Below are 26,507 nucleotides of genomic sequence, written 5' to 3'. Positions count from 1 at the left end.
TTAGTTGAGGCGGAGGCTTTTAAATAGTCTGACCTGGGATTGGCTTGCAGCACCTGTAGCTCCGCCTCCAGGCGCCGCCTGTCCTCAAGAGCTCCACCTCTCTCTCTCTGAAGCCTCAGCAGCTCCTCCTGATTGGATAAAATGCACACGTCAATCACATTCACCTTCTGATAGTCAACTTATTGAAATCCACAGCACTAGAAAGAGTGATCTGAGTGATGATGATGATGATGATGATGATGATGATGATCTCACTGGTTAACAGACCTGTCAATCATACTCTGATGTTGAGGGTTTAGTGCGGTTGTTAACTGTGTTTGTGGTGCTGATCTCAGTGAGACTGTGTTCAAATAAAGGATTAATTAATTAATTGACTAATTAGTGTGAGCACGAGTGTCAGCACACTTCATGGTGAGGATTTAATTTTTATCAGCGTGTATTTAGCTCCTGATGTACTGAGACTGAACCTCCGGGTGCATTCTGGGAAGGAACGAGAGCGTTAAGGATATCAATAGATCACAAAACTTTTATTCTGGCAGCAGTTCAGCTCCACCGGACAGCAAGGTTTTATGTTTTAGTCCATAAATAACCGTCGGCACCGAACTAAAGCCAAACTGAGAGACGCAACAAGGAGAATTTAAGGAGGAGGTGCAGGAGGTGTTAATACGTAGCTAAACACAGACAAACACTGTAAATCTTTATTAAAACAGTTAACCTGCAGTCATTTCAACTTTAATAAACACCCTATTACCGTCTGTTCTCACCCGTTACCGCCTGTTATCTGGTGGATCCTCCTGAAATATGGAGGAGGAGGCTCAAACACTCAAATGAAACTGATGAATACACTGCATGTCTGAGGAGTATATATCAAATCCACACAATGAAACACAATTTGTCGCCTGCCTCCTCACCTCTTCTGTCCTCACCCCCTAACACCTCCTCCTCCCACTCATAGAACTGCTGCTGCAGGGATCGAACCCACGGGCTGACAGTTACAGGACAGTGTACCTCACTGCCTCTGGTCAAACAGAGTGGAGCACGACTCCAGCAGGGATTACAGACCTGATTCCTGACCTCCTCCTCCTCCTCCTCTATTCTAATTAAAGCCCTCAAGGTCTGCGAGTTTAAAGTGAGACATCAAAAGAGGAACCAAACCCAGAGAGTCAATATGTGTCTTCTCCAGCCGGGCCGGAGGAGACGCTTCAAAAGAGCCGCCGACTTATTAATCAGAATAATTTCTAAATGAGATGATCAGTAAGCGGGAGCGACGGCAAGCTGACCTTTAACATGAGGAGTTAAGGTCAATGAAAGAGGAGGAGGAGGAGGGGGAGGAAGGGAGGAGGTAATAAAACTAACCTGCCTGGACCTTTAACAGCAGGAGGAGGAGGAGGAGGAGGAGGAGGAGGAGGAGAGTGTAGATGAGGAGGAAACGAGGGGAGCCTTAATTAGCATAGAGGAGGAACAGGATGATGGGGGAGGACGGAGAGGGGTGAGGAGGATGGGAGGAGGAGAGGAGTAAATGAAAGGAACCTCCTCTGACCTTTAACATGAGGAGGTAAAGGGGCAGTTCATAACAAATTAGCCCCCAAATTCAGCCCCCCAGTCAGCTGATTGAAGCTGTTGTGTTTGATCCGTTGGTCCTTCCAGGAGGCAGGATTACAGTCCCGATACAATGACATCACTTCCTGTCTGAAGGTCCGGTTTTTGGTCTGGTTTAAGTCCCCGACACACCGGGACAATGTCGGGCCATCAGTGACACTGCGGAGCATAGTGAAGATCTGATCTGATCGTTAAACGCGATATTCTAACAACCAGGAGCTGGTTGATGAAGGTCTCTGCAGACTGACGCCCCCTGCTGGTAAGGAGAGTCATTACCTCTGGAACGTACGTTGGCTGCAGCTGTGTCCTAGTGTCTCTGTTGGACGACACCTTTACAGGTCTGGTTTCTGGTCTGGTTTAAAGTTCTGGATTTAAAAGTTCTGGATTTAAAAGGTTTGGTTTAAAGTTCTGGATTTAAAAGTTCTGGGTTCTGGTCTGGTTAAGGGTCTGGTTCAGGGGTCTGGTTTCTGGTTTCGGCGTGCTGTTTTTCGGCGGCTCTCTGACAGTCTGTCAGTTAATTTAACAGCAGCTGTTGGTGTTTCTGTTGGAAATTAAAAACCTCTCCAGGCTCTAATCCCCCCGGAGCCCTCCAGCCTAATTAACAGACTTCATGAGGAAAAAAAGAGTGAGTGCTACATTAATAACAAAATGTAATATATTTCAGCAGAAGAAAACAGACTGCAGAGCTGCAGGAGGAAGATTCAACCAGCACCAGCAACACCAATCAATCTTATCATCTATCAGTCGATCAATAAACGATTGTTATTGTTGACCTGGATATGATCTTCTGTATAACTGTAACCTGCAGATGTTCCACCGATCAGACACCTGATCAACAATCAATCAATGCCTGCTGTGCCACCTGCTTGATCTGGTTTTACTGACATTAATAATGATTAATTTAATCAATGTGTTTGTCCTTCTATACCTGTGAGAGCCCTCAGTGACAGGTTCAGGGTTAACCACCAGAACTAAGTACCTGACCCGTCAATGCTTCACAACCAGCGCATATAAACACAGGCTGGGCTGTGCTGCTGTGCTACGGGGATCAATAAACTGGACCCAGACCTAAACCTGGTTCTGACCTGAACCTTCAAACAACATCCTCACTGTGATGGTGGAGGTCCTCGCAGAGATACAAACACACACACACACACACACAGTTTGAATAACAAGTTGCTGGCAAACATGCTGCAGCGTCTCCACGGCCGGTTGTCATGGCAACGGAGCAGACATCCCATCATCAACATTCAACAGAGAGCAGCAGTTAATATGCAAGAGAGAGAGAGAGTGTGTGTTTACCTCGCTCGCCCTCTGCTCTCTCTCCTGGATCAGCTCCTGTTCCAGCCGTTTACACTGCAGAGACAATCTGGATTTATTGATCTGATCACACACACACACACACACACACACAGATAATATAAAGAATAAAAATATAAACAACTATAGATATTGTATGTGTAAGTTCACTGTCTCTGTATCAGATATAAACCAGCATCACTGTAACATCATCAATCTCACATTCACAGTTGGATACAGTTTCCTCCCTCAGGTGTCCTGTGGGGTTGAGGTCCAGTTCCTCAACACCAAACCCGTCTAACAGGTCTTTATGGACCTTACTTTGACCCCTTTCCCTCCAAGTTCTTGTTCTTGATCCGGTTCTGTTCAAGAATCTTGGATCCTTGGTTCTGTTTAGGGAACCAGTGAGTGGAACCATTGTAATCAAGGATGAGGGGGCCGCACAATGCTCACAATTTCTGGTTCAATTTATCGTTATACAACAAAAGGTTGTAGAAGGAAAGTAATGTTTGCACTTCCTCATTTATAGGATAGATAGAATAACATATAAATAAAGCAATTTATAATATATAACAATAATTCTGTCTGGTTGAATGTGAAACAGCAGCAGAAACATACTGATGATAACATGGTTTCATCCTTTGACCAAAATCCACTTTGTGTTTGAGCTCCAAACATCATCACTGTAAACAGAGAGTCTGCCTCCTGATGACCGGCGCTCTGCCGGAGAGGAACCCGGTCCGCCCATCGAGGATCTGGTATGACGATGGAGCAGGTCTCTGTAAAGATGTGGGCACAACGGTCTCTGATTTCCTGTTGTTCAGCCAGCCTGATGGGATTTCATTTGGACCAGACTTTATCCAGGAGCAGCCTTCAGTCCAAGCTGGGCCAGCATGGTTCCTATCTGGGTCTCTTCCTCTCCTCTTGGGCCTGATCTGTGGAGCGTCTCAAAGTCCAGACCTCTTTAATTGGAACTGAAGGAGCTAGCCCACAGATCACATCTGTTGTCATAGTCAAAATCGGACCAGGACTCTGACCCTGGGGGATGAAGACCCGGCGGGTTCAGGCAGCGACAGGAGAGGTAGAGGAGGAAGAGGAGCCAGTTGGTAGCCAGTTAATTAGTCAGTAACCATTAACGTTATCCATCATCCATCGTATCGATCAGCCAGGATTAGTTTAAATGAATTTGGAAGTTATTCATTCTGTGACAGGGTTCCCGCTGTTGTTAAGAAATCATTATCCAGGATTTGTTTGTGGCACGTTTGGTTGTTCTCACCACAAACTATTATTTTCATTCAGAGCTGCAGGTTCCAGCAGATTGACTAAAGATTTACTTTAAACATGAATTCATCTAGAGCCCATAAATAACAAATCAAGTAGAATTTATTTTATTTTACAGAAAACAATCTTCTCACCTATCAGCCATTAAAAGATGTCGATGTTTATAGATGTGACCATCTACAGGGTTTCCAAAACAGACTTTATGCTAGAAGTTCTGTAAGAGGATTGAACAGCTCTAATAGATGTGTGCGTCTGATAAACCTGAGTAAGTGTGACAGTGTGCAGTTCAGTTTCACACTAAATACACACATAATCTAACCTGTGTGAAGTTTCCAGGACAACACACATTATTTATAGGACATTTGGTCATTTTAATCAATTTCCAGGTGTTTCCATGACTGGAAAACTAGTTTCTAAATTTCCAGATTTTCCAAGGCGCCTGGGAACGCTGCGTGTGTTACCAGACTGTGTGATGTTACACTGTGTTGGAATAAATGAACTAAATGTTCTTGTTGGTTGTTCTGACACATCCACAATCATTACAGTGATATCAGAAACAGATATACAGATTAGAATCAATACAGTGATATCAGAAGTGTGCGCGAGCAGTCGTCAGTGAAGATGTTTCGGGGACAGCCCTCCTGTCTGAGTGTAACCCCGAGAGCAGCAGGCACTATGAATTGTGGTAGGTGGAGTTCTCTGACAGTTTCTCACCATCTGGACGAGTGTTTGTGTTTAATCTGGAACAAACACAGTTTCTCTGCACTGTGAGCGAGATGTCTGCTGCTTCCAGTGTTAATAACAGACAATCTGCTGACACACAGACAGAAGACCAAGGATTTAATGAACTTAACTGACCACTGAAAACATTTCACACTGAGATTGTGCAGCGACTGGCCGCAGAGATGCTGTTTATTTATTAGTTATGAATCTAAATATGTTTGTAGCTCAGATATTTATTCAGCTTCTGAATCAACGACTGAGAAATGTTAAGCTCAGACAAATCATTAAGATCAACAGAGATACTTTCTTTATTGTGTGATAAATATACATAGAGCTGCTTTCATTCTGTAGTTTGTGGTTGTTTCCCTCTAAAAGCAGAGCTCCATCTTCTGCTTTTTATTTTACAATTAAATAAGAAAACATTTTTGTATTGAACAGAATTGAATTCAATTTCAATACTTGTTATTATGGTTTATTGAAACTCTAAGGGTCCTTTAGAGCCAGTGGGAATCAAACCGACAACCTTCCTGTGAGTGGAGTGGCTTTAATAACCTGTAATTACCTGATATTCCCTCAATAAAGAGCAGCAGCAGCTGTCATATGAGCCAGCTGGAGTGAGAGAGAGAGAGAGAGAGAGAGAGAGAGAGGGGGGGAGAGAGAGAGAGAGAGAGAGAGAGAGAGAGCACTCTGGGAGAGGCCTCCCCCACTTTTCTAATATTTCCCAGAAGTCCCGGCTGTGGCGGGGAGATAATCCCTGAGAGATGAGGAGAGGGAGCGAGGGATCGGTGAGCGGCGGGGGGGAGGAGAGGAATCCTCCAGCGTGGAGTGTTCTCTCTCTTCTTCTTCTCCTCTGAGGATTACGACGGCATTTGAAACATATTTCAGCACGCCGCGGCGGCGGAGCGAGGGCGGGATTAAGGTGTTACCGTGGAGGGGTGGTGTTAACGCAGAGGGGCGGGGTGTTAAAAGATGGCGGAGCGGTGATATTGGCGGGGTTAGTGGCAGTCGGATGAAGTGATACCAGTACAGGAGTGAGTTAGTGAGGTTAATGGAGGCGGTGGCTGCGATGGAGGGGGGGTCAAGAGCGGGAAGGTGTGAGGCAGCAAGGGGGGGGCGGAGCCAAGAGACGCAAAGATTGCTTCTCAAAGTACAAAGTACCCTACCAGTACCAGTACCAACACCAGCACCAGTACCAACACCAGCACCAGTACCAACACCAGCACCAGTACCAGCAACAGTACCATCAATAGTAACAGCAGTACCAGTACCGCTTCCTCTCTACCAGTACCAGTACCCTGTCCCTCTCTACCAGTACCAGTACCGCTCCCTCTCTACCAGTACCAGTACCAGTAACAGTACCCTCTCCCTCTCTACCAGTACCAGTACCGCTCCCTCTCTACCAGCACCAGCACCAGTACCAGCAATAGTACCAGCAGCAGTACCAGTACCAGTACCGCTCCCTCTCTACCAGCACCAGTATCAGTACCAGCACCAGCAACAGTACCAGTAACAGTACCAGCAATAGTACCAGCAGCAGTACCAGTACCAGTAGTGCTCCCTCTCTACTAGTACCAGTATCACTCCCTCTCTACCAGCACCAGTACCCCTCCCTCACTACAAGTACCAGTACCACTCCCTCTCTACCAGTACCGCTCCCTCTCTACCAGCACCAGCAACAGTTCCAGTACCAGTACCGCCCCTCTCTACCAGCACCAGCACCAGTACCAGCAATAGTACCAGCAGCAGTACCAGTACCAGTACCGCTCCCTCTCACCAGCACCAGTATCAGTACCAGCACCAGCAACAGTACCAGTAACAGTACCAGCAATAGTACCAACACCAGCACCAGTACCAACACCAGCACCAGTACCAGCAACAGTACCATCAATAGTAACAGCAGTACCAGTACCGCTTCCTCTCACCAGTACCAGTACCCTGTCCCTCTCTACCAGTACCAGTACCGCTCCCTCTCTACCAGTACCAGTACCAGTAACAGTACCCTCTCCCTCTCTACCAGTACCAGTACCGCTCCCTCTCTACCAGCACCAGCACCAGTACCAGCAATAGTACCAGCAGCAGTACCAGTACCAGTACCGCTCCCCTCTACCAGCACCAGTATCAGTACCAGCACCAGCAACAGTACCAGTAACAGTACCAGCAATAGTACCAGCAGCAGTACCAGTACCAGTAGTGCTCCCTCTCTACTAGTACCAGTATCACTCCCTCTCTACCAGCACCAGTACCCCTCCCTCACTACAAGTACCAGTACCACTCCCTCTCTACCAGTACCGCTCCCTCTCTACCAGCACCAGCAACAGTTCCAGTACCAGTAGTGCTCCCTCTCTACCAGCACCAGTATCAGTACCAGTATCAGTACCAGAAACAGTACCAGCACCAGTACCAGCAACAGTACCAGTACCGCTCCCTCTCTACCAGTACCAGTAACAGTACCCTCTTCCTCTACCAGTACCGCTCCCTCTCTACCAGCAACAGTACTAGCAGCAGTACCAGTACCAGTACCAGTAGTGCTCCCTCTCTACCAGCACCAGTATCAGTACAAGCACCAGCACCAGTACCAGCAACAGTACCAGCACCAGTACCGCTCCCCTCTCTACCAGTACCAGTACCACTCCCTCTCTACCAGTACCAGTAGTGCTCCCTCTCTACCAGCACCAGTATCAGTAAAAGCACCAGCACCAGTACCAGCAACAGTACCAGAAATAGTACCAGCACCAGTACCGCTCCCCTCTCTACCAGTACCAGTACCCCTACCTCTGTACCAGCACCAGTACCAGTACCGCTTCCTCCTTATCAGTACCAGTACCCCTCCCTCTCTACCAGCACCAGTACCGCTTCCTCTCTACCAGCACCAGTACCAGTACCGCTTCCTCTCTACCAGTACCAGTACCCCTCCCTCTCTACCAGTACCAGTACCGCTCCCTCACTACAAGTACCAGTACCACTCCCTCTCTACCAGTACCACTACCGCTCCCTCTCTACCAGTACCGCTCCCTCACTACAAGTACCAGTACCACTCCCTCTCTACCAGTACCACTACCGCTCCCTCTCTACCAGTACCAGTAACAGTACCCTCTTCCTCTACCAGTACCGCTCCCTCTCTACCAGCAACAGTACTAGCAGCAGTACCAGGACCAGTAGTGCTCCCTCTCTACCAGCACCAGTATCAGTACAAGCACCAGCACCAGTACCAGCAACAGTACCAGCAATAATACCAGCACCAGTACCGCTCCCCTCTCTACCAGTACCAGTACCACTCCCTCTCTACCAGTACCAGTACCCCTACCTCTTTACCAGCACCAGTACCGCTTCCTTTCTACCAGTACCAGTAACAGTACCCTCTTCCTCTACCAGTACCAGTACCCCTCCCTCTCTACCAGTACCAGTACCGCTTCCTCTCTACCAGTACCACTCCCTCTCTACCAGTACCAGTACCCCTCCCTCTCTACCAGCACCAGTACCCCTCCCTCACTGCAAGTACCAGTACCAGTACCCCTACCTCTCTACCAGCACCAGTACCAGTACTGCTTCCTCTCTACCAGTACCAGTACCTTTCCCTCTCTACCAGCGCCAGTACCACTTCCTCTCTACCTGTACCAGTAACAGTACCCTCTTCCTCTACCAGTACCGCTTCCTCTCACCTGTACCAGTAACAGTACCCTCTTCCTCTACCAGTACCAGTACTAGTACCCTTCCCTCTCTACCAGTACCCCTCCCTCTCTACCAGTAGCCCTCCCTCCCTACAAGTACCAATACCGCTTCCTCTCTACCAATACCCTCTCCCTCTCTACCAGTACCAGCACCGCTCCCTCTCTACCAGTACCAGTAACAGTACCCTCTTCCTCTACCAGTACCAGTACCCCTCCCTCTCTATCAGTACCGCTCCCTCTCTACTAGTACCAGTCCCTCTCTACCAGTACCGCTCCCTCTCTACCAGTACCAGTGTCGCTCCCTCTCTACCAGTGCCGCTCCCTCTCTACCAGTACCAGTCCTCCCTCTCTACCAATACCAGTCCTCCCTCTCTACCAGTACCAGTCCTCCCTCTCTACCAGTACCACTGCCGCTCCCTCTCTACCAGTACCAGTACCAGTCCTCCCTCTCTACCAGTACCACTCCCTCTCTACCAGTACCAGCACCGCTTCCTCTCCTGTTCCATCCCTCCTCCACTCCCCTGACGACTGTTGCCATGGTTTCCAGTGTGCAGCAGTGCTGCTGCAGGTCGGTTACCATGGTGACAGCAGTCCGTCACAGTGAGGGAACAGATGAAAGTTTCTGATCTATCAGACACATCAGGCGGAGGCGGAGCTTCTCAGCCACCACCTGCCGCACGGCATGCTGGGAGCTCCGCCCCCTCGCCCTCTCTCATCTTGGCCCTCGATTGCCCCACTATCTCTCTCTGTGTCATCCCTCCATCAGTCAGACCTCTCATCTTTTTCATTTCTACTCGTTTTACTCTCTCAGACCATCCCTCCCCTCTCCCCCTCCCTCCCTGATCCTCCCACAGAGAGTGGTATATGAATCCAGATGAATTGTGGGTAATAAATCCAGGACTCTGCAGGTTTTGGTAATAAACTCTGTGAACTGAACTTCGATAATAATCAGCCTCCAGAGGAGTGACAGAGAGAGGAAAATCTTCCTCAAACTTTTTAATCATCCTCTGAACATCATCTTCACTTATTGATTATTGACCGACACTTTATCCTGATTCTATCCGATTAAAATCTGAAGAAAACACTTTGAAGCACACAGACCAGGTAGAATATTTCTGCTCCCATTGATAAAACTAAACAGAATATAAAGTAAAATACATCAGTGACTCAATGTATTCACATTCAATAATACGTCTTAAAGGTCAGAATTAACTTAAATCTCTCATTTTGAGCCCAAAATGGAAGAAAAGTCTTTAATAAATGTTTGGATTTATAGCAGATGATAACAATTAAAGATTCAGTGACCCCAATAATAACTCAAATGTACATTACTACATTTTAGCGTTATACAAACAAGCACCATTCGTTTGGAGCCGGAGTGCAGCCGTGATCGGGGTTGGCGCCGCCGTATCCAGGTCCCGCCCATACGTCCGTTAATAGTATCTACTAGTGCTGGTTTTAATTTGACATATACTGCCATCCATAACTGCTCTAACAGAACATCTGAGACATCTCTCTTTGAATGCTTCACCACTTTAACTACTTTATGTTGTTTTTACAGTTTACACAGTAACAGGCGCTCAGGTGATGTCATCCAGGCGAAACCTGCAGAGCATCTGTCTGATTTAAATATCTGTGTGTCCATCAGCAGCTCCTCTGTCTCCATAAGCAAATACTCAGCAGGCAGATTACATTCAAATAACACACACACACACACACACACACCCTCACACACAGGCTGTATGAGAGCGTACTGTCCTCACACACAGACACACACACACACACACACACACACCTGAGCAGACAAACAGGTGTATAAACGGCGAGTGTTCAGCAAACATCAGCTTCATGTCAGCGTCGTCAGGTCGACTCAATCTGACTGTCAATATTTGTCTCCGCACCGTTTTGTTTTCACACCGTTCAAAATATTCATGTTCGGATTCAAACCGCAAATATTTGAGGTTTGGGCTGCTGGGGCCTCCGTAACCCGGCCGACGCTCTGCGCCGCAGCAAGCGCCACACTGCAGCGCACCAACCGGGTTAAACAGACAACTTAGAGCCGGCGCTACCTGCAGTCAGACTGAACTGTGACACTAACACTCGACTGACTTCCAGAACCAGATTCCTGGTTTTATCCTCAATCCTCAGGTGGTTCCTGAGGTTTGGCTCAGTATGTGGAGGACACCTCGATGATCTTCAGCTGAAAAACACTTCTGTACATCTCTGACCTCTGACCCCAAAACCTCCGGAAACATTTAAAGTTCCAAACTGATAAAAAACTACTTTACTGAGCGGCAGCGTGGGGCAGTAATAATATTACTAGTAGTGGAACTAATTACTAATCAATGGCAGTATTAATATTACAGTCACCCCCTAACAAAAGTAACTAGTTACATTACCTTTGTCTCCTCTTACTAACTTGAACAGTCCAATCACGTGGATTCATTACGGTAATCGTGGAGGAAAGTAGTGTGAAATATTTAATTACTGGATTTTAATCATCGTCAGTCTGAATTTGGGGCAACTGTAGTTTCTCTGTTGCACTTGGAAAGGGGGGTGAAGTGAGGGAGTTGCTATCTGCATCTGACACACTGAAGCTTTTATGAGTTGGCTTTACGCTGTTTTGTCTTCCTCTCTCTTCGGCGGTGCACCGATGTAATAACTCCGACTAGGTTCTTTCTTTGTTTACTCCTGTTGAGTTTCAACTCAACAGGCTACAACACAAACTAATCATACTTAGACAGATAGACAGGTAGGTAGACTCACCTTGGCTACAGAGCTGTCTCTCTCTTCCATCACGGCCTTCATCTCCTGAGCAGTGATGTCATTCCTCCGTTGCCTTGCCAGCCGCAGATGCTGAACCAGAACTGAACCGAACTGCTCAACTTCCTGGACAGAGTCGGCGTCGCAAACACGGCGAAGGAGCTCGTCGGAATCCTAACAGATCAATAATGAGTTCAGACCTCTGAAATTACTAACAACAACACTGCTGCGATATTGACACTATGTGAAGGGTTTTACCAGGTCGGAGTCCTCAGGCTCAATATCCTCCATCCTGAAGAGGAAGAAAATTTCAGTTAGTTTCAGTTTCCTTCATCAGATTAAGGGTTTGTTTGTAAATCTGTTTTACATCAGCACATCTAATAAACAAACCGAAACAACACAGAAATAAGATGACGACCCCAACTGATAACCACCTACGGCCTGACTGATAACCACCTACGGCCCCGACTCAAAACCACCTACGGCCCCGACTCAATACCCTCTACGGCCCCGACTCAAAACCACCTATGGCCCCGACTGATAACCACCTACAGCCCCGACTGATAACCACCTACGGCCCCGACTGATAACCACCTAAGGCCCCGACTGATAACCACCTACGGCCCCGACTGATAACCACCTACGGCCCCGACTCAAAACCACCTACGGCCCGACTGATAACCACCTACGGCCCCGACTGATAACCACCTAAGGCCCCGACTGATAACCACCTAAGGCCCCGACTGATAACCACCTACGGCCCCGACTGATAACCACCTAAGGCCCCGACTGATAACCACCTACGGCCCCGACTGATAACCACCTACGGCCCGACTCAAAACCACCTACGGCCCCGACTGATAACCACCTACGGCCCCGACTCAAAACCACCTACGGTCCCAACTGATAACCACCTACGGCCCCGACTCAAAACCACGTACGGCCCCGACTAATAACCATCTACGGCCCGACTGATAAACACCTACGGCCCGACTGATAAACACCTACGGCCCCTACTCAAAACCAATTACGGCCCCTACTCAAAACCAATTACGGCCCCAACTCAAAACCACCTACGGCCCGACTGATAACCACCTACGGCCCCAACTCAAAACCACCTACGGCCCCGACTGATAACAACCTACGGCCCGACTCAAAACCACCTACGGCCCGACTGATAACCACCTAAGGCCCCGACTGATAACCACCTAAGGCCCCGACTGATAACCACCTACGGCCCCGACTCAAAACCAACTACGGCCCAACTGATAACCACCTACGGCCCCGACTCAAAACCACCTACGGCCCCGACTGATAACCACCTACGGCCCCGACTGATAACTCTTTACGGTCCAGTCTTTTAGACTACGGGTTCATCTCTCACTTGCTCTGCAGTTTAAAATGTATAAAGACTTCTTCCTGCTTTTTCACAAACAACAAGCTTTAGAATTCAGCTTTTAATTGTTTATTTGATATTATGTTTATTATTATGGTTCATATTCTTAAATAAATTTGAATTTATAATCAGGCAACATGGAGTGATTGGGTTCTCTGGGGCCCCCTGGAAGTTTAATCTGCCCCCATCCCCTCCCCCAGTGTTGCTGCCGCTGACCAAATTAAAGCTGGACCTCTGCAGCAGCCTGTTAGATGACCTGAGCGCCGCGGCTGCAGCAGCTGTGCAGTAATTTTGTCCTGCGCTCCCTGAAGTCCACCTGAAACTCTCCATCATTTTAAAATCACTGTAAAGCTGCGAGGGCGTCGGCCGAGTGGACTCCTCTGCTGTTCAGGAGTTTATTTCTCCTTCTGACAGCAGCCATGATGGTGGACGTGGAGCTGGTAACTAGCTGATCTCCTGCCTCTCCTCCTGGGAAGCTCTTTTCATTTAGCCTGCCGCTGTTTTTCTGTAATAAACTGTAATAAGGTGGCCGAGGCAGCTCCGCTCTGCAGGGAACAGCAGGTAATGAAAGACCAGCCGCCTCCAATAAAGCTCCTCTAACACCCTGCTTACAGCCCATCCAGCCCGGCTCAGCTCGGCTCGGCTCGGCTCGCTCCACAGCCGTCATTAACGCTCCCACACACACCTCCACTCAACAGAAACACTGAGACAGCAGCCATCAATGGGATCAAATGATCCCAGTGAATAAAATCTTCATTCATCAGTTTGGAAAAGTTTCACGTCAGACTGAATATTTCAGATCTGCAGTGAAGTCCCGCTGCCAAACTTTGGTCTTCATGATGAAAATACACTGAATATACACTGAAAATACACTGAATATACACTGAATATACTCTGAATATACACTGAATATACACTGAATATACTCTGAATATAATGTTGAGTATTTATAAAGATAAGAATAATCAGGAGCAGATGAGGAAATAAAATAAAGCTGTGTTTTCGATTCTGACCAATTCAGTTTTCTACAGGATCATTAGGGCTGGGTATCGGTACTGAAACAACCCGGTACCAAGTAGTATTGAAACTGCGCCTGTCAAACGATACCTGCAATGGGTTCTTTTTGTACCCACTACCCAGATCAAGAAAAAAATGACTGTTTCCATGGTTTTGCTTTGTATGGCGGTAAGCGTGCGCACTTAGTCTATGGCAGAGTTGGCTGGTCAGCATTCCGAGATGCCGGCAGCAAAACGTTCAAAAGTATGGTTGTACAACACGCCTGTGGCGCCGGGTACAAATAGATGCATCAAATGCGGCAAGATTATTTAGGGGAAAACGGGGAATACTAGCAACATGATGAAGCACCTCATCACGCACGGAAAAAACTGCACTGTTTTTAAGAAGCCGGCGTCTACACACCAGCGCCGTCGTCGTTATCTCAACAGGACACGGAGTAGGGTGGCCATTCGTCCGGCTTTAGGCTGGACAGTCCGGCTTTTAAATGCTCTGCCCGGCTGCAGGCGCAGCCTCAAGCCGGACACTCATTTGTCCTCCTTTTGATAAAAATAAGAAAAAAGGTCCGCCTTTTGACACATTACCTCGTTAGTTTAATACTTATTGGCTAAAAATGTGTGTCAGAATAAGTAATTTCATTGGTAAAATTTTCCTGTCGTGACCTATCAACACATGACTAATGTTAATATTCAAATGAGCCATGTGTTGATTGGCCACAACAGGGCTCACTGCAGTTGCTACCACCAGGCTGTCAATCAAACTCTCAGCGACAGAGAATGTAACGTGAGCTAACGTCGGTTGTTGGAGTGAAATTCTGAAAATGCTCATACTCATATGTAGATAGGTAAAGTCTATACATCTGAAACAGAAGGTGCTGCATTTGTTTTACCCTTTATCTATCCAGATAAAAACATTAAGAACAGTTTCTGTATGATATTTATTAGACCTATGTCATCTGAATTGGAAGGGCACGTTGTCATGAGCTGTATCTTGTATATTTATTATTAGCTATGTGGTATGTGTATGCACCTTTATGTAATCTGGTGGAAAAACATTCAAATTTAAAACCGGATCATACCAAACAAATATCTGCTTGCGTGTCCCCGTGTATGCAAAGTGTCCTCCTTTTTGATGTGGAAATGGTCACCCTACCACGGAGTAACTGTTGATAACTTAAGGTAATATATATAATTATATATATATATATATTATAATTCTTCGTTGTACATGTTTGTACAGTTACTAAATAAATATTTTAGCACTTTCAAAATGTATTCGTGTAAAAATCTTTTGAATGGGGAGGAGTGGTGACATTTAAGCAACCGATTGCTTTTTTTTTTTTTAAGTTGAAAAAAAGTACCGAATGAAGTACTCAATTGGTATCGGTATCGTGTTAAGGGTACCGGTATTGGTACTGGTATTGAAAAATTTTAAACGATACCCAGCCCTAAGGATCATATTTTTACACATACAAACAGTAAAACGTAGAGCTGAATCAAACACATTTTGACAATCAGTTTCTCATTTAAACTGTGGTTGTATCCTGTAACGTGCAAGGATTTCCCGTTTTCAGCGTCACAAAGATGGCTGCCTCTTAAACAACTCCTCGCAAATAAAGAATCAGGCTGTGGCTGTTTGATGAATGCAAATGTTTCCTGTTTGAATAAAAAGTACATAAAGAGAGAAAAACAAACAGCAGCTTCACATTATTCAAACACACACTCTGGAGCCTGAAATACACTCAAACACACACGTTTACAGAGGTGTTACAGGCTGCCTCTTTCCATTAGGAAAACACACACACACACACACACACACACACACTCAGTCCTGACAGATGGAACATGCTCCTCCATATTCGGTCCCTCATAAAAAGGATTGTGGCCTCCAATATCAATTACCCTCTCATCCTGGGGGGGTAGCAGGGCGGGGTGATGGAGGACAGGGGGGAGGTAGAGGGAGGAGGGTATTATCTGTAATTAGATTTTCTGGTCTATTTGGAGGCTCGAGAGCTCGTTTCACAGCTCTTAACGAGACTGAGGAGGAGAATAATGGAGAGGAAGAGGAGGAGGATAAGAGGAGGAGGAGAGGGGATCAGGACTTTAATGTCTGTGTCTGTTTTTAGTGTCTGATCCAGATCCAACGCTGTGTTCACACTCGGCATGTTCCTGGAGACTAATTTCACCATCAATTAAACAAATATTTTAATTAAGACTCGTCTAAAAGTAAGAAAAATTATGAAAATTAATCCCAATCAATCACAGTGTGAACACTCTGTTAGCTACCTGCTATATCGTGTTCCACACATTAGCTGTGGGGCAGTTTATCTAATGGAAAGGTCTATAAACACGTTATAGTTAAACTTTATACAATAACTTTCTGGCGTTATTGTCTATATGTTGTGTGACCAACCTCTCTACAGTCTCCATCCACTGGTACCAACCATTGACCTCTGACCTAAAGATATCTGAATGAACCCACAAGTCTCCCCTCTGCAGACGCTTTATGCTTTGCTTTATCCTAGTGCAGTGGTTCCCAACCCTGTTCTATCACTGAGACTGTGTGACATATTTTATCAATAACAGCAGAGAACAGCTGATCAACTGATCAGTGAACCAAACAGTGAACTCAATAAGTGCAGTTTGATTATTTCCTGTGAATATAGTTTTCCTGATATATTGATCCATTCTCTGTCTGTATTTGTACCATTGTAACAATCAGATTTAATATTCTTCTCTCTGACAGATTCACTGATTATTCTCATTAACTCTTCATTCTCTATTCGCTCGAGGACTTCAAAGTTCAGCAGTGTTTCCTCTAGGATTTTTTTTAGCAGTGGGGGCAGGCCTGTCCGAACAACCCCCCAATCCCCGTCCAGGTCCCGCCCCGTCAGCAAACGTTTTACGTATGAAACAGAAATAACACTTCGCTGCAACACAAACAAATATATTTACCGTTTTAATGTTTCCAGATGTTTGATATCAGGATGTTGAGCTGAGCACTGACAAGTTGAACGTTGTCCAATTAAAACGGACCCACCGCGGTGACGTTTTTGGTGGAGCTGTTAGTTTAATAGTCGACTTGGAAGAAAGCGAACGTTTTGACAATAAGCTACATCAACACAACAGTATGTGGAGTTAAAGTGGACAGCCCCAATAACCTCTGAATAGTTCTACTTGTTGTTAAATTGCAATGTGAGCGGCAGCCAACGGGGGTGCATTATCATCAGCAGGATCATTTAAAAGGCAACCGTGACTACATTGTGCGTCTGCCCCATTTCTGATACCGTGGCGGCAGAAACTTAACAGCGGTGGGCCACCGCTCCAAAATCAGCATAGAGGAAACACTGTTCAGATGTTGAATAATAATCTTAACTTTAAAAATAACATAAAATCAAGAATGCCTGGTGACCCCGTGTGAAGCTTTGGTGACGCTTAGTGGAGTCCACACACCTGCACAGGTAAACTAAAACATGTGCTGCATGTATAAGGAGTTCGGTCTAGACCTGCTCTATTTGAAAAGTGTCCTGAGATAACTTCTGTTAGGAATTGGCGCTATACAAATAAAATTTAATCTAATTGAATTAGGGGCCGTTCAGATGTAGCCCGCCGCTTTCATCCTTTTATATACTAGGCAACCAAAACCTGTGGCATGACGATGATGACGATGGTGACATTAATGTCGATGGTGGCGTTGATGACGATGGTGGCGTTGATGACGTTGGTGACGATGGTGACGTTAATGTCGATGGTGGCGTTGATGACGTTGGTGACGATGGTGACGTTGATGACCATGGTGACGTTGATGACGATGGTCACGTTAATGTCGATGGTGACGTTGATGATGATGGTGACGTTGATGACCATGGTGACCATGGTGGCGTTGATGACGATGGTGACGTTGATGACGATGGTGGCGTTGATGACGATGGTGACGATGGTGGCGTTGATGACGAAGGTGGCGATGGTGGCGTTGATGACGATGGTGACGATGGTGGCGTTGATGACGATGGTGGCGTTGATGACGTTGGTGGCGTTGATGACCATGGTGGCGTTGATGACGATGGTGACGTTGATGACGATGGTGGCGTTGATGACAATGGTGGCGTTGATGACGTTGGTGACGATGGTGGCGATGGTGACGTTGATGACGAAGGTGGCGTTGATGACAATGGTGGCGTTGATGACGTTGGTGACGATGGTGGCGATGATGACGATGGTGGCGTTGATGACAATGGTGGCGTTGATGACGTTGGTGACGATGGTGGCGATGGTGACGTTGATGACGAAGGTGGTGATGGTGACGATGACAATGGTGACATTGATGACGACGGTGACGATGGTGACGTTGATGACGACGGTGACGAAGGTGGCGTTGATGACGATGATGACGTTGACGACGATGATGACGTTGATGACGTTGGTGACGTTGATGACGATGACGTAGATGGCGTTGATGACGATGATGGCGTTGATGACGATGGCGACGTTGATGACGTTGGTGACCATGGCGACGTTGATGACGTTGGTGACCATGGTGAAGTTGTGGTCATTTAGCAGGAAACCTCACTGACTGACTGACTGAGTCCAAACAAAAAGACGTGGATCAGCAGCTCCATAAATCCCTCGCTGCATTAGTGTGGAGGCAACCTGATGTGGTTACGTCCTCGTGCAGCGAGTCCTGTGGAGGCCATTGGTTCATTCTTGTCACATGACCTGGGGTGCGTTTGCTGTGTTCTAAAAAGTTGGGATTTTTCCATCTGGTTACGCCATTGAAGCGCCCGACTTACAGGCGCCATGAATGCTCCATTCAACGTAAAGACAGAAGATCTGAACAACCCCTCCAGGTTTAACTTACTCTGAGGGTCAAAGGTCAAAAACAGAGACTAGTACAGTCACTGACTGTGTCTGTGTGTGTGTGTGTGTGTGTGTGTACCTGGAGGCCTGCTGCAGTTGGCGAGCACGAAGCAGAGCCTCGTCTCTCTCCTCATTGGCCAGCAGGAGCCGTGACATCAGAGCCTGATCTCGATCCTTCTGAGCAGCTAACACCTCCTCCAACACCGCTGAGGAGAGGAGAGGAGGAGGAGAGGACAGAGGAGGAGAGGACAGAGGAGGAGAGGAGGAGGAGGAGAGGACAGAGGAGGAGAGGAGGAGGAGAGGACAGAGGAGGAGAGGAGGAGGAGAGGGCAGAGGAGGAGGAGAGGAGGAGGAGGAGAGGACAGAGGAGGAGAGGGACAGAGGAGGAGAGGAGGAGGAGAGGACAGAGGAGGAGAGGGAGGAGGAGGGAAGAGGAGGAGGAGGAGGAGGAGAGGACAGAGGAGGAGAGGAGGAGGAAGAGATTCAGGGTGAATTCAGTAGAAACACTGATCTGTTTCAGTCTCTTCAGACTGATCATCCAATCAGTGCTGAGATCTCCTTATTACACTGATTGTGTGTGTGTGTTACTGTGTGTGTGTGTGTGTTCCAGGTGTAATAATATGAGGATCTATTGACACATGGAGCAGTTTGCGCTGATTCTCAGTAACAATAACGTAACATTGGTTCAATTCAACATTAACTTCACTGTATCTATATTTATTAACCACAGCAACAAATCCACTGTATGACAAACAGAGCTGACAGAGCTGTCTGTAAGGTAACACTAGTTATAATATTACTATAATTATATTACTGTAATAATTATAGTAATAACATTACTCTCATTATTACAGTAATATTACTATAATAATACAACAGTAATAATTATTACAGTAATAGTATTACTGACAAATAACTTTCATCCCGCCGATCATTTGTGCTCAGTTTGTGTAGATTATTAACAATGAAAACATGTTTCTGCTTTCTTTCTTCAGGTTTCACTAGTTTTCTTTTACAGACACAGATTGGAGGAGAAACACAATCTGATGGAGACTTTCTGTTTCTGTGATAATCCTGCTGGATTACAGTGACACACACACACAGCTCAGTTAAATCAATATTACATCTGATCACTGCTTACACACACACACACACACACACACACACACACACACACACACACACACACACACAGTGTTCTGTTAAACTAACAGCTGCTCGTTAACTGTCACCTCGTTACCACTGCTGTTGTTTTAATTACTGTCTGTGTGTGTGTGTGTGTGTGTGTGTGTGTGTGTGTGTGTGTGTGTGTGTGTTTGGTATTAAACAGTGTGCATGAAAAATATTCAAATATTTAAGAAGTCGAGGTTGGATCAGATCTGATTAAGAGGAGAGTAAACTCTAACATCCTCCTCCTCCTCCTTCTCCTCCTCACCTGCAGGTCTCTCCCAGACTCGGGCCTCACTCTGCTCCTCCACCAGCGCCTCCTCCACCTCCCTCCTCTGCAGCTCCTTCTCCTTCTGGACCAGCTGATCCCGCAGCTGAAGCACAGTCAGGTGTAATTATACCTGTTTATAGTATATGAATCTGTGTGTGTGTGTATAAAGTATATATATGTAGTGTGTGTGTGTGTGTGTGTGTGTGTGTGTGTGTATAAAGTATATATGTGTAGTGTGTGTGTGTGTGTGTGTGTGTGTGTGTGTGTGTGTGTGTGTGTGTGTGTATAAAGTATATATATGTAGTGTGTGTGTGGGGATAAAGTATATATGTGTAGTGTGTGTGTGTGTGTGTATAAAGTATATAAAGTATATATGTGTAGTGTGTGTGTGTGTGTGTATAAAGTATATATGTGTAGTGTGTGTGTGTGTGTGTGTGTATAAAGTATATATGTGTAGTGTGTGTGTGTATAAAGTATATATATGTAGTGTGTGTGTGTGTGTGTGTGTGTGTGTGTGTGTATAAAGTATATATGTGTAGTGTGTGTGTGTATAAAGTATATATATGTAGTGTGTGTGTGTATAAAGTATATATATGTAGTGTGTGTGTATAAAGTATATATGTAGTGTGTGTGTATAACGTATATATGTGTGTGTGTGTGTGTATAAAGTATATATGTGTAGTGTGTGTGTGTATAAAGTATATATATGTAGTGTGTGTGTATAAAGTATATATGTAGTGTGCGTGTATAACGTGTATAACGTATATATGTGTAGTGTGTGTGTGTGTGTGTGTGTGTGTGTGTATAAAGTATATATGTAGTGTGTGTGTATAAATTATGTGTAGTGTGTGTGTGTATAAAGTATATATGTGTAGTGTGTGTGTGTGTAATGTGTGTGTGTGTATAAAGTATATATATGTAGTGTGTGTGTATAAATTATATATGTGTAGTGTGTGTGTGTGTAATGTGTGTGTGTGTATAAAGTATATATATATGTAGTGTGTGTGTGTGTGTGTGTGTGTGTGTGTGTGTGTGTGTGTGTGTGTAAAGTATATATATGTAGTGTGTTTGTGTAAAGTATATATATGTAGTGTGTTTGTGTAAAGTATATATATGTAGTGTGTGTGTGTGTATATAAAGTATATATGTGTATGTGTGTATGTGTGTGAGTGTATATAAAGTATATATGTGTAGTGTGTGTGTGTGTGTGTGTGTGTGTGTGTGTATATAAAGTATATATGTGTGTGTGTGTGTGTGTGTATATATAAAGTATATATGTGTAGTGTGTGTGTGTATGTATATAAAGTATATATGTGTAGTGTGTGTGTGTATGTATATAAAGTATATATATATGTAGTGTGTGTGTGTGTGTATATAAAGTATATATATGTGTAGTGTGTGTGTGTGTGTGTATATAAAGTATATATATATATGCAGTGTAGTGTGTGTGTGTGTGTGTATATATAAAGTATATATATATGTGTGTGTGTGTGTGTGTATATAAAGTATATATATGCAGTGTGTGTGTGTGTGTGTGTGTGTTGTGTGTGTGTGTATATAAAGTATATATATATATGCAGAGTGTGTGTGTGTGTGTGTGTGTATAAAGTATATATATATATGCAGTGTGTGTGTGTGTGTGTGTGTTATATAAAGTATATATATATATGCAGTGTGTGTGTGTGTGTGTGTGTAAAAGTATATTATAGCAGATTGTGTGTGTGTGTGTGTGTGTGTGTGTGTGTGTGTATTTACCTTCTTGTTGATGTCTCTCAGAGCATCGAGCTCTTTCAGTAAAAACGAGATATTTTTATCTCGATCAAAACTCTGACCTCGACCGGACGCTGTGATTGGACCGAACGTGACCTCCTGATGAGAGCTGAAGGAAACAAGCGTCAGTGTGGGAGGTTGATATTAAACACGCCCACAACACTGACAGGAAGTCCTGTTTCAGGTATTTTACAGTTTCCTGATAATCAATAAAAGTATTTGATGACTCATAATGCTGCGTCCAATCAAACGCTTTCTCTCTTCTGACGCCGTCGGGTGTTTCTGAGGTTACAGACAATATATCACCTAGCTCGTTAGCATTACTGTAGAGCTACATTAGCTCGTTAGCATTACTGTAGAGCTACATTAGCTAGTTAGCATTACTGTAGAGCTACATTAGCTAGTTAGCACTACTGTAGAGCTACATTAGCTCATTAGCATTAACTGTAGAGCTACATTAGCTCCTGGTGCTGAATCACTGTATGAATGTGTGTGAATGAGTGAATGTGACGTAGTGAAACCGCTCCGTCCTTCGGGATCACACATTGTTACACGACGGTGTAATGAGTGAGCAAACACACAGGAAGTCAGTGCAGGACAGGAGGAGAGCTGCAGAACGGGTCAGCTGCTGGTCAGTGAGGGCTGTGATTGGTCAGGACTCAGCTGAATGTTTCATTAGAGTCTCACCTGTGTGTAGTCAGGTCAGGTGTTTTAACCTCACATTATCAGATGTGAGGTGGAGAGATGAAGGCAGCAGGTTATGAGGCGTTGCTTTAATAAGCAGCGACTGATGTTCGCCTGTAATTCTCTCATATTACCTTAAAGGTCAGACTGCTTCTTAGCGTAATAAAGCGGGTAAATAAGACACTGAAATATGGCTGACACTGTCTTCTGTAATTGACTGTTTCTGACTTTATAATATCAGCTGCTTCTAATCAACTTTCCTCTCCTCCCGCCTCGACTGCTTTTACTATCTTTCTATTTCTGTCTGCCTCTCTCCAACGCTTCCACTAATCAAATCAAATCTAAATTTAATAGGTCACATTTCACACAGTGATGCAACTCCACAAATTTCATTTGAAAATGCATCAAAAAGACACAAAAGACGCAAAAAACCCCCACATGAATTAAAGAATCTAAAGAAGGTTGAAGTTTAATGAAAAGCAATAAACTTTTTAATAAATGTGCTCACTGTGGAGCGGCTCTAAACACATTAACAGTCAGAAGAGTTTCCAATACCGATAATGAGGTTATTATTAAAAGTTGTAATAATCTATAGATCTCATACAGCATGTCTTCTGACTTTTATTTTGGAAGCACTTACATCAGTAAAACAGGAAGTTGTTTACTGCAGAGTGTCAGAGAGTGACAGACTGTAGGAGTGTAGACAATCTCACCTGTCGTCAGTGCTGACCAGCTGTCTCCTGATTCCAGGACTACCAGGACCTCTGGATGCTCGTCCTCCATCGGGGACGTCTCCACAGCTCTCTGCCCGAGGAGAAGGGCCTCGGCTGGGGGAAAGGTCCGTCTCCATCTCCCCTGCACCTCCTGGAGGCCACAAGGACAACTGAGAGACAGGAGAGACGGACCTCCTGTGGAGGGGAGGTGAGACAGGAGAGACGGACCTCCTGTGGAGGGGAGGTGAGACAGGGGAGACGGACCTCCTGTGGAAGGGAGGTGAGACAGGAGAGACGGACCTCCTGTGGAAGGGGTGGCAGGAGACGGACCTCCTGTGGAGGGGAGGTGAGACAGGAGAGACGGACCTCCTGTGGAAGGGAGGTGAGACAGGAGAGACGGACCTCCTGTGGGTCAACGGGGAGGGTGAGCAGGAGGTTGGAGGCTCTTCAAGGTGTTGAGGGGCTGAAGGGAGACAGACAGACAGACAGACAGACAGACAGACAGACAGACAGATTAAGAGATCTCTTTTCCAGGTGAGCTCTGGTCAAGATGCTACATGCTAAGCTAATATATGCTAAGCTAATCTATGTTGGAAAGACAACCACACGTTAACCAATGTTAGCTAAACGGTAGCTAACTAACTTACAGTCATTAGTTACTAACAGACAGGTTAATGAATGAATGAATCGATGAATGGATGAATGAATGAATGAATGAATGAATGAATGGATGAATGAATGAATTGATGAATGAATGGATGAATGAATGAATGAATGAATGGATGAATGAATGATGATCGTACCCTGAGGCCAGTCAGTGTGGTCCAGACTCAGACTGATCCCAGATCTGTAAACAGATCAATGATCACAATGTGTCATTAAACAGAGTGACAGTCTATAATCAGTGTCTAACAGCCAGCAGGGGGCGCTAACACTGATCCCATTCACTCTAATGGAGATCAATGAGCTCAGTAAACAGTTTCCTGATGAGTTTCTGGTCTCAGTCTCTAGTTTCAGTCTTCTTCCATACAGCATGATGTTCATTTAGTAACTGATGGTCCCATTTAGAGTAAAACAGACCATAAAGCAGGGTATGCTTTAGGGCGGGGCTACCTTGTGATTGACAGCTCATTCTCAGTGAGTCCGTCCAGCTCAACCAAACTCAGATCAAACTGTCAAACAGTGCTGATCAGATATGGATCCAGATTCTGTCGTCACCGCTGCAGAAAACCAACATGGAGACGACCATAAGGGCCAACTGGGGGCTTCAGAACGAGACTCCACAGGCCGACACTGTCTCACTGATACACTGTCTCACTGATACACTGTCTCACTGATACACTGTCTCACTGCTGTATTTACCTGGCAGGGCTGCTGAGTGGCTGCGGTGCAGGCAGACGCTGTCGCAGCTCCACATTCACTCTGGGATTAGCTGAAAAGATAAAAAGTGTTACCTGGAGGTCCAACAGGAAGTGTTTACATCACACCACCTGTCTGTCTGTCTGTCTGTCTGTCTGTGTGTCTGTCTGTCTGTCTGCGTGTCTGTCTGTCTATCTATCTGTGTCTGTCTGTCTATCTGTGTCTGTCTGTTGGCCTGTCTGTCTGTCTGTCTGTGTGTCTGTCTGTCTGTCTATCTGTGTGTCTGTCTGCGTGTCTGTCTGTCTATCTGTGTCTGTCTGTCGGCCTGTCTGTCTGTCTATCCGTCTGTGTGTCTATCTGTCTGTCGGTCTGTCGGCCTGTCTGTCTGTCTGTCTGTCTGTGTGTCTGTCTGTCTGTCTGCGTGTCTGTCTGTCTATCTATCTGTGTCTGTCTGTCTATCTGTGTCTGTCTGTTGGCCTGTCTGTCTGTCTGTCTGTCTGTCTGTGTGTCTGTCTGTCTGTCTATCTGTGTGTCTGTCTGCGTGTCTGTCTGTCTATCTGTGTCTGTCTGTCGGCCTGTCTGTCTGTCTATCTGTCTGTGTGTCTATCTGTCTGTCGGTCTGTCGGCCTGTCTGTCTGTCTGTGTGTCTGTCTGTGTGTCTGCAGTGTCAGTTTACCTGTCTCTCTCTCTGACTGTCTGTCTTTATTAATCATTAGCGAGCAGTAATCCTGTCGTCATGTCGAGCTTTCTGAATACTTGCAGCTCATCAGCAGAACAAACACAGCTTTAATATCTCGTTAAGGCCTCGTTAAGGACGGTTAACCACTCTTGTTTAAGAAAGCACCAATCAGAGCGCAGCTCCTCAGGTGTAATTAAAACAGAGGCAGAAATCACGCTAAACGCTCGTTAAGTCAAAAGTAAGCAGCCAAACACACACAGAGACCGTTAACACACAGCGAGCAATTAACACACTGACACTGTGTGAGAGAGAGACAGGTGTGTGTGCAGCAGTCTACCCTCTGAAAGAGAGACAGACAGGTGGACACAGTGACAACCAATCTGATGAGCTCTGACTTAACGAGCCGACGACCTTTGACCCCTGTAGTCTGTCGGTGTGAGAGCGAGAGATCTGCTTGTACGAGGTCGATGTCGCAGGAGATTTCACAATAAAAGGCACAATATAAAAGATATTTCACAATAAAAGACAATCAAATCGATCCCTCCAGGAGCCTAAAATTCAAGATTCCCTGCATGGTGAGATGGTTTAGGCATTCACTTCATTTTCATTTAAAGTGAAGAAAGAGGTGCAGATGAGTTTGTGTCAGTCATTAGAAATGGAAGGCAACTTGTTCCAGAGAGAATCACATTGTTGGAGGTTTGGTGACGTACGCTGTGTGTTCAGTGATTGTGAGGCAGAATTCACAGGGATTGGTTGAATATCTGTTGTTTCCATAAACACACATTTACACTTTGTGTCTAATTTCTGTTTTTTTGTTTTTATAAAAAGAGGGACTGCTGAATATGCTAACTGTACTAGCTGCTATTAGCTAGTTAGCGACGCTATTAGCTGTCTGCACCCCGACTGGGAGCTGGAAGGACGGGGGGAGTTTAAGAGTGATATGATGTAAGGCATTCAGTCCCAGAGACATTTCTTCCTCCTTTAAATGCACCCAAGTTGTCTCGTTTTATAAAGCCAGCTACATTCAGCAAGAAGACAACGGCTAACCTCAGTCTCATTCAGGAAGAATTTAAATGTGTTGATTATTTTACTGCTGATGAAGCTGTGATGTATCAAACATAAAGGAACCATTTTGCTGTTGTGACCGTGAACAGTGTGGGAGGCAGTGAGTAGTGAGTTGTCCTACAGCTGAAGCGGACACACATGAAGCTGAAGGCAACTTTATATTGAATGCTAACCAGCGTTAGCAGTATTCTTCAGGCTGC

General features: G+C 45.5%; 2 protein-coding genes across 21 annotated transcripts in view; both read right to left on the bottom strand.

The window, feature by feature from the left end:
• LOC127360268 (uncharacterized) overlaps nucleotides 1–18,667 on the bottom strand; it is a 94,507-nt gene extending 75,840 nt beyond the window's left edge. For both annotated transcript variants that reach the window (XM_051394642.1, XM_051394641.1), the window contains exon 1: nucleotides 17,249–18,667. In XM_051394642.1, coding sequence (XP_051250602.1) covers nucleotides 17,373–18,278 — 906 coding nt within the window. In that variant the 5' untranslated portion in view covers nucleotides 18,279–18,667 and the 3' untranslated portion in view covers nucleotides 17,249–17,372. The remainder of the gene's footprint in view (nucleotides 1–17,248) is intronic.
• mipol1 (mirror-image polydactyly 1) overlaps nucleotides 1–26,507 on the bottom strand; it is a 55,867-nt gene that overhangs the window by 17,130 nt on the left and 12,230 nt on the right. The window contains exons 3-15 of one of the 19 annotated variants that reach the window (XM_051394596.1): nucleotides 24,567–24,636; nucleotides 24,008–24,051; nucleotides 23,607–23,667; nucleotides 23,535–23,570; nucleotides 23,469–23,504; nucleotides 23,205–23,432; nucleotides 21,793–21,916; nucleotides 20,035–20,140; nucleotides 18,679–18,805; nucleotides 11,592–11,625; nucleotides 11,337–11,507; nucleotides 2,902–2,955; nucleotides 34–128 (exon numbers count right to left, since the gene is read on the bottom strand). In XM_051394596.1, the coding sequence (XP_051250556.1) occupies nucleotides 34–128; nucleotides 2,902–2,955; nucleotides 11,337–11,507; nucleotides 11,592–11,625; nucleotides 18,679–18,805; nucleotides 20,035–20,140; nucleotides 21,793–21,916; nucleotides 23,205–23,432; nucleotides 23,469–23,504; nucleotides 23,535–23,570; nucleotides 23,607–23,667; nucleotides 24,008–24,051; nucleotides 24,567–24,636 (1,186 nt within the window). Of the gene's footprint in view, nucleotides 1–33; nucleotides 129–2,901; nucleotides 2,956–11,336; nucleotides 11,508–11,591; nucleotides 11,626–18,678; nucleotides 18,806–20,034; nucleotides 20,141–21,792; nucleotides 21,917–23,204; nucleotides 23,505–23,534; nucleotides 23,668–24,007; nucleotides 24,052–24,566; nucleotides 24,637–26,507 lie in introns of all 19 variants that reach the window. The other 18 variants (XM_051394587.1, XM_051394595.1, XM_051394589.1 and 15 more) reach the window with 18 other exon arrangements.

The sequence above is a fragment of the Dicentrarchus labrax genome, unplaced genomic scaffold (genome assembly GCF_905237075.1).
Source record: "Dicentrarchus labrax unplaced genomic scaffold, dlabrax2021, whole genome shotgun sequence".
Classification (NCBI taxonomy): Eukaryota; Metazoa; Chordata; class Actinopteri; family Moronidae; genus Dicentrarchus; species Dicentrarchus labrax.
This window is presented reverse-complemented; position numbering and strand designations above follow the sequence as displayed.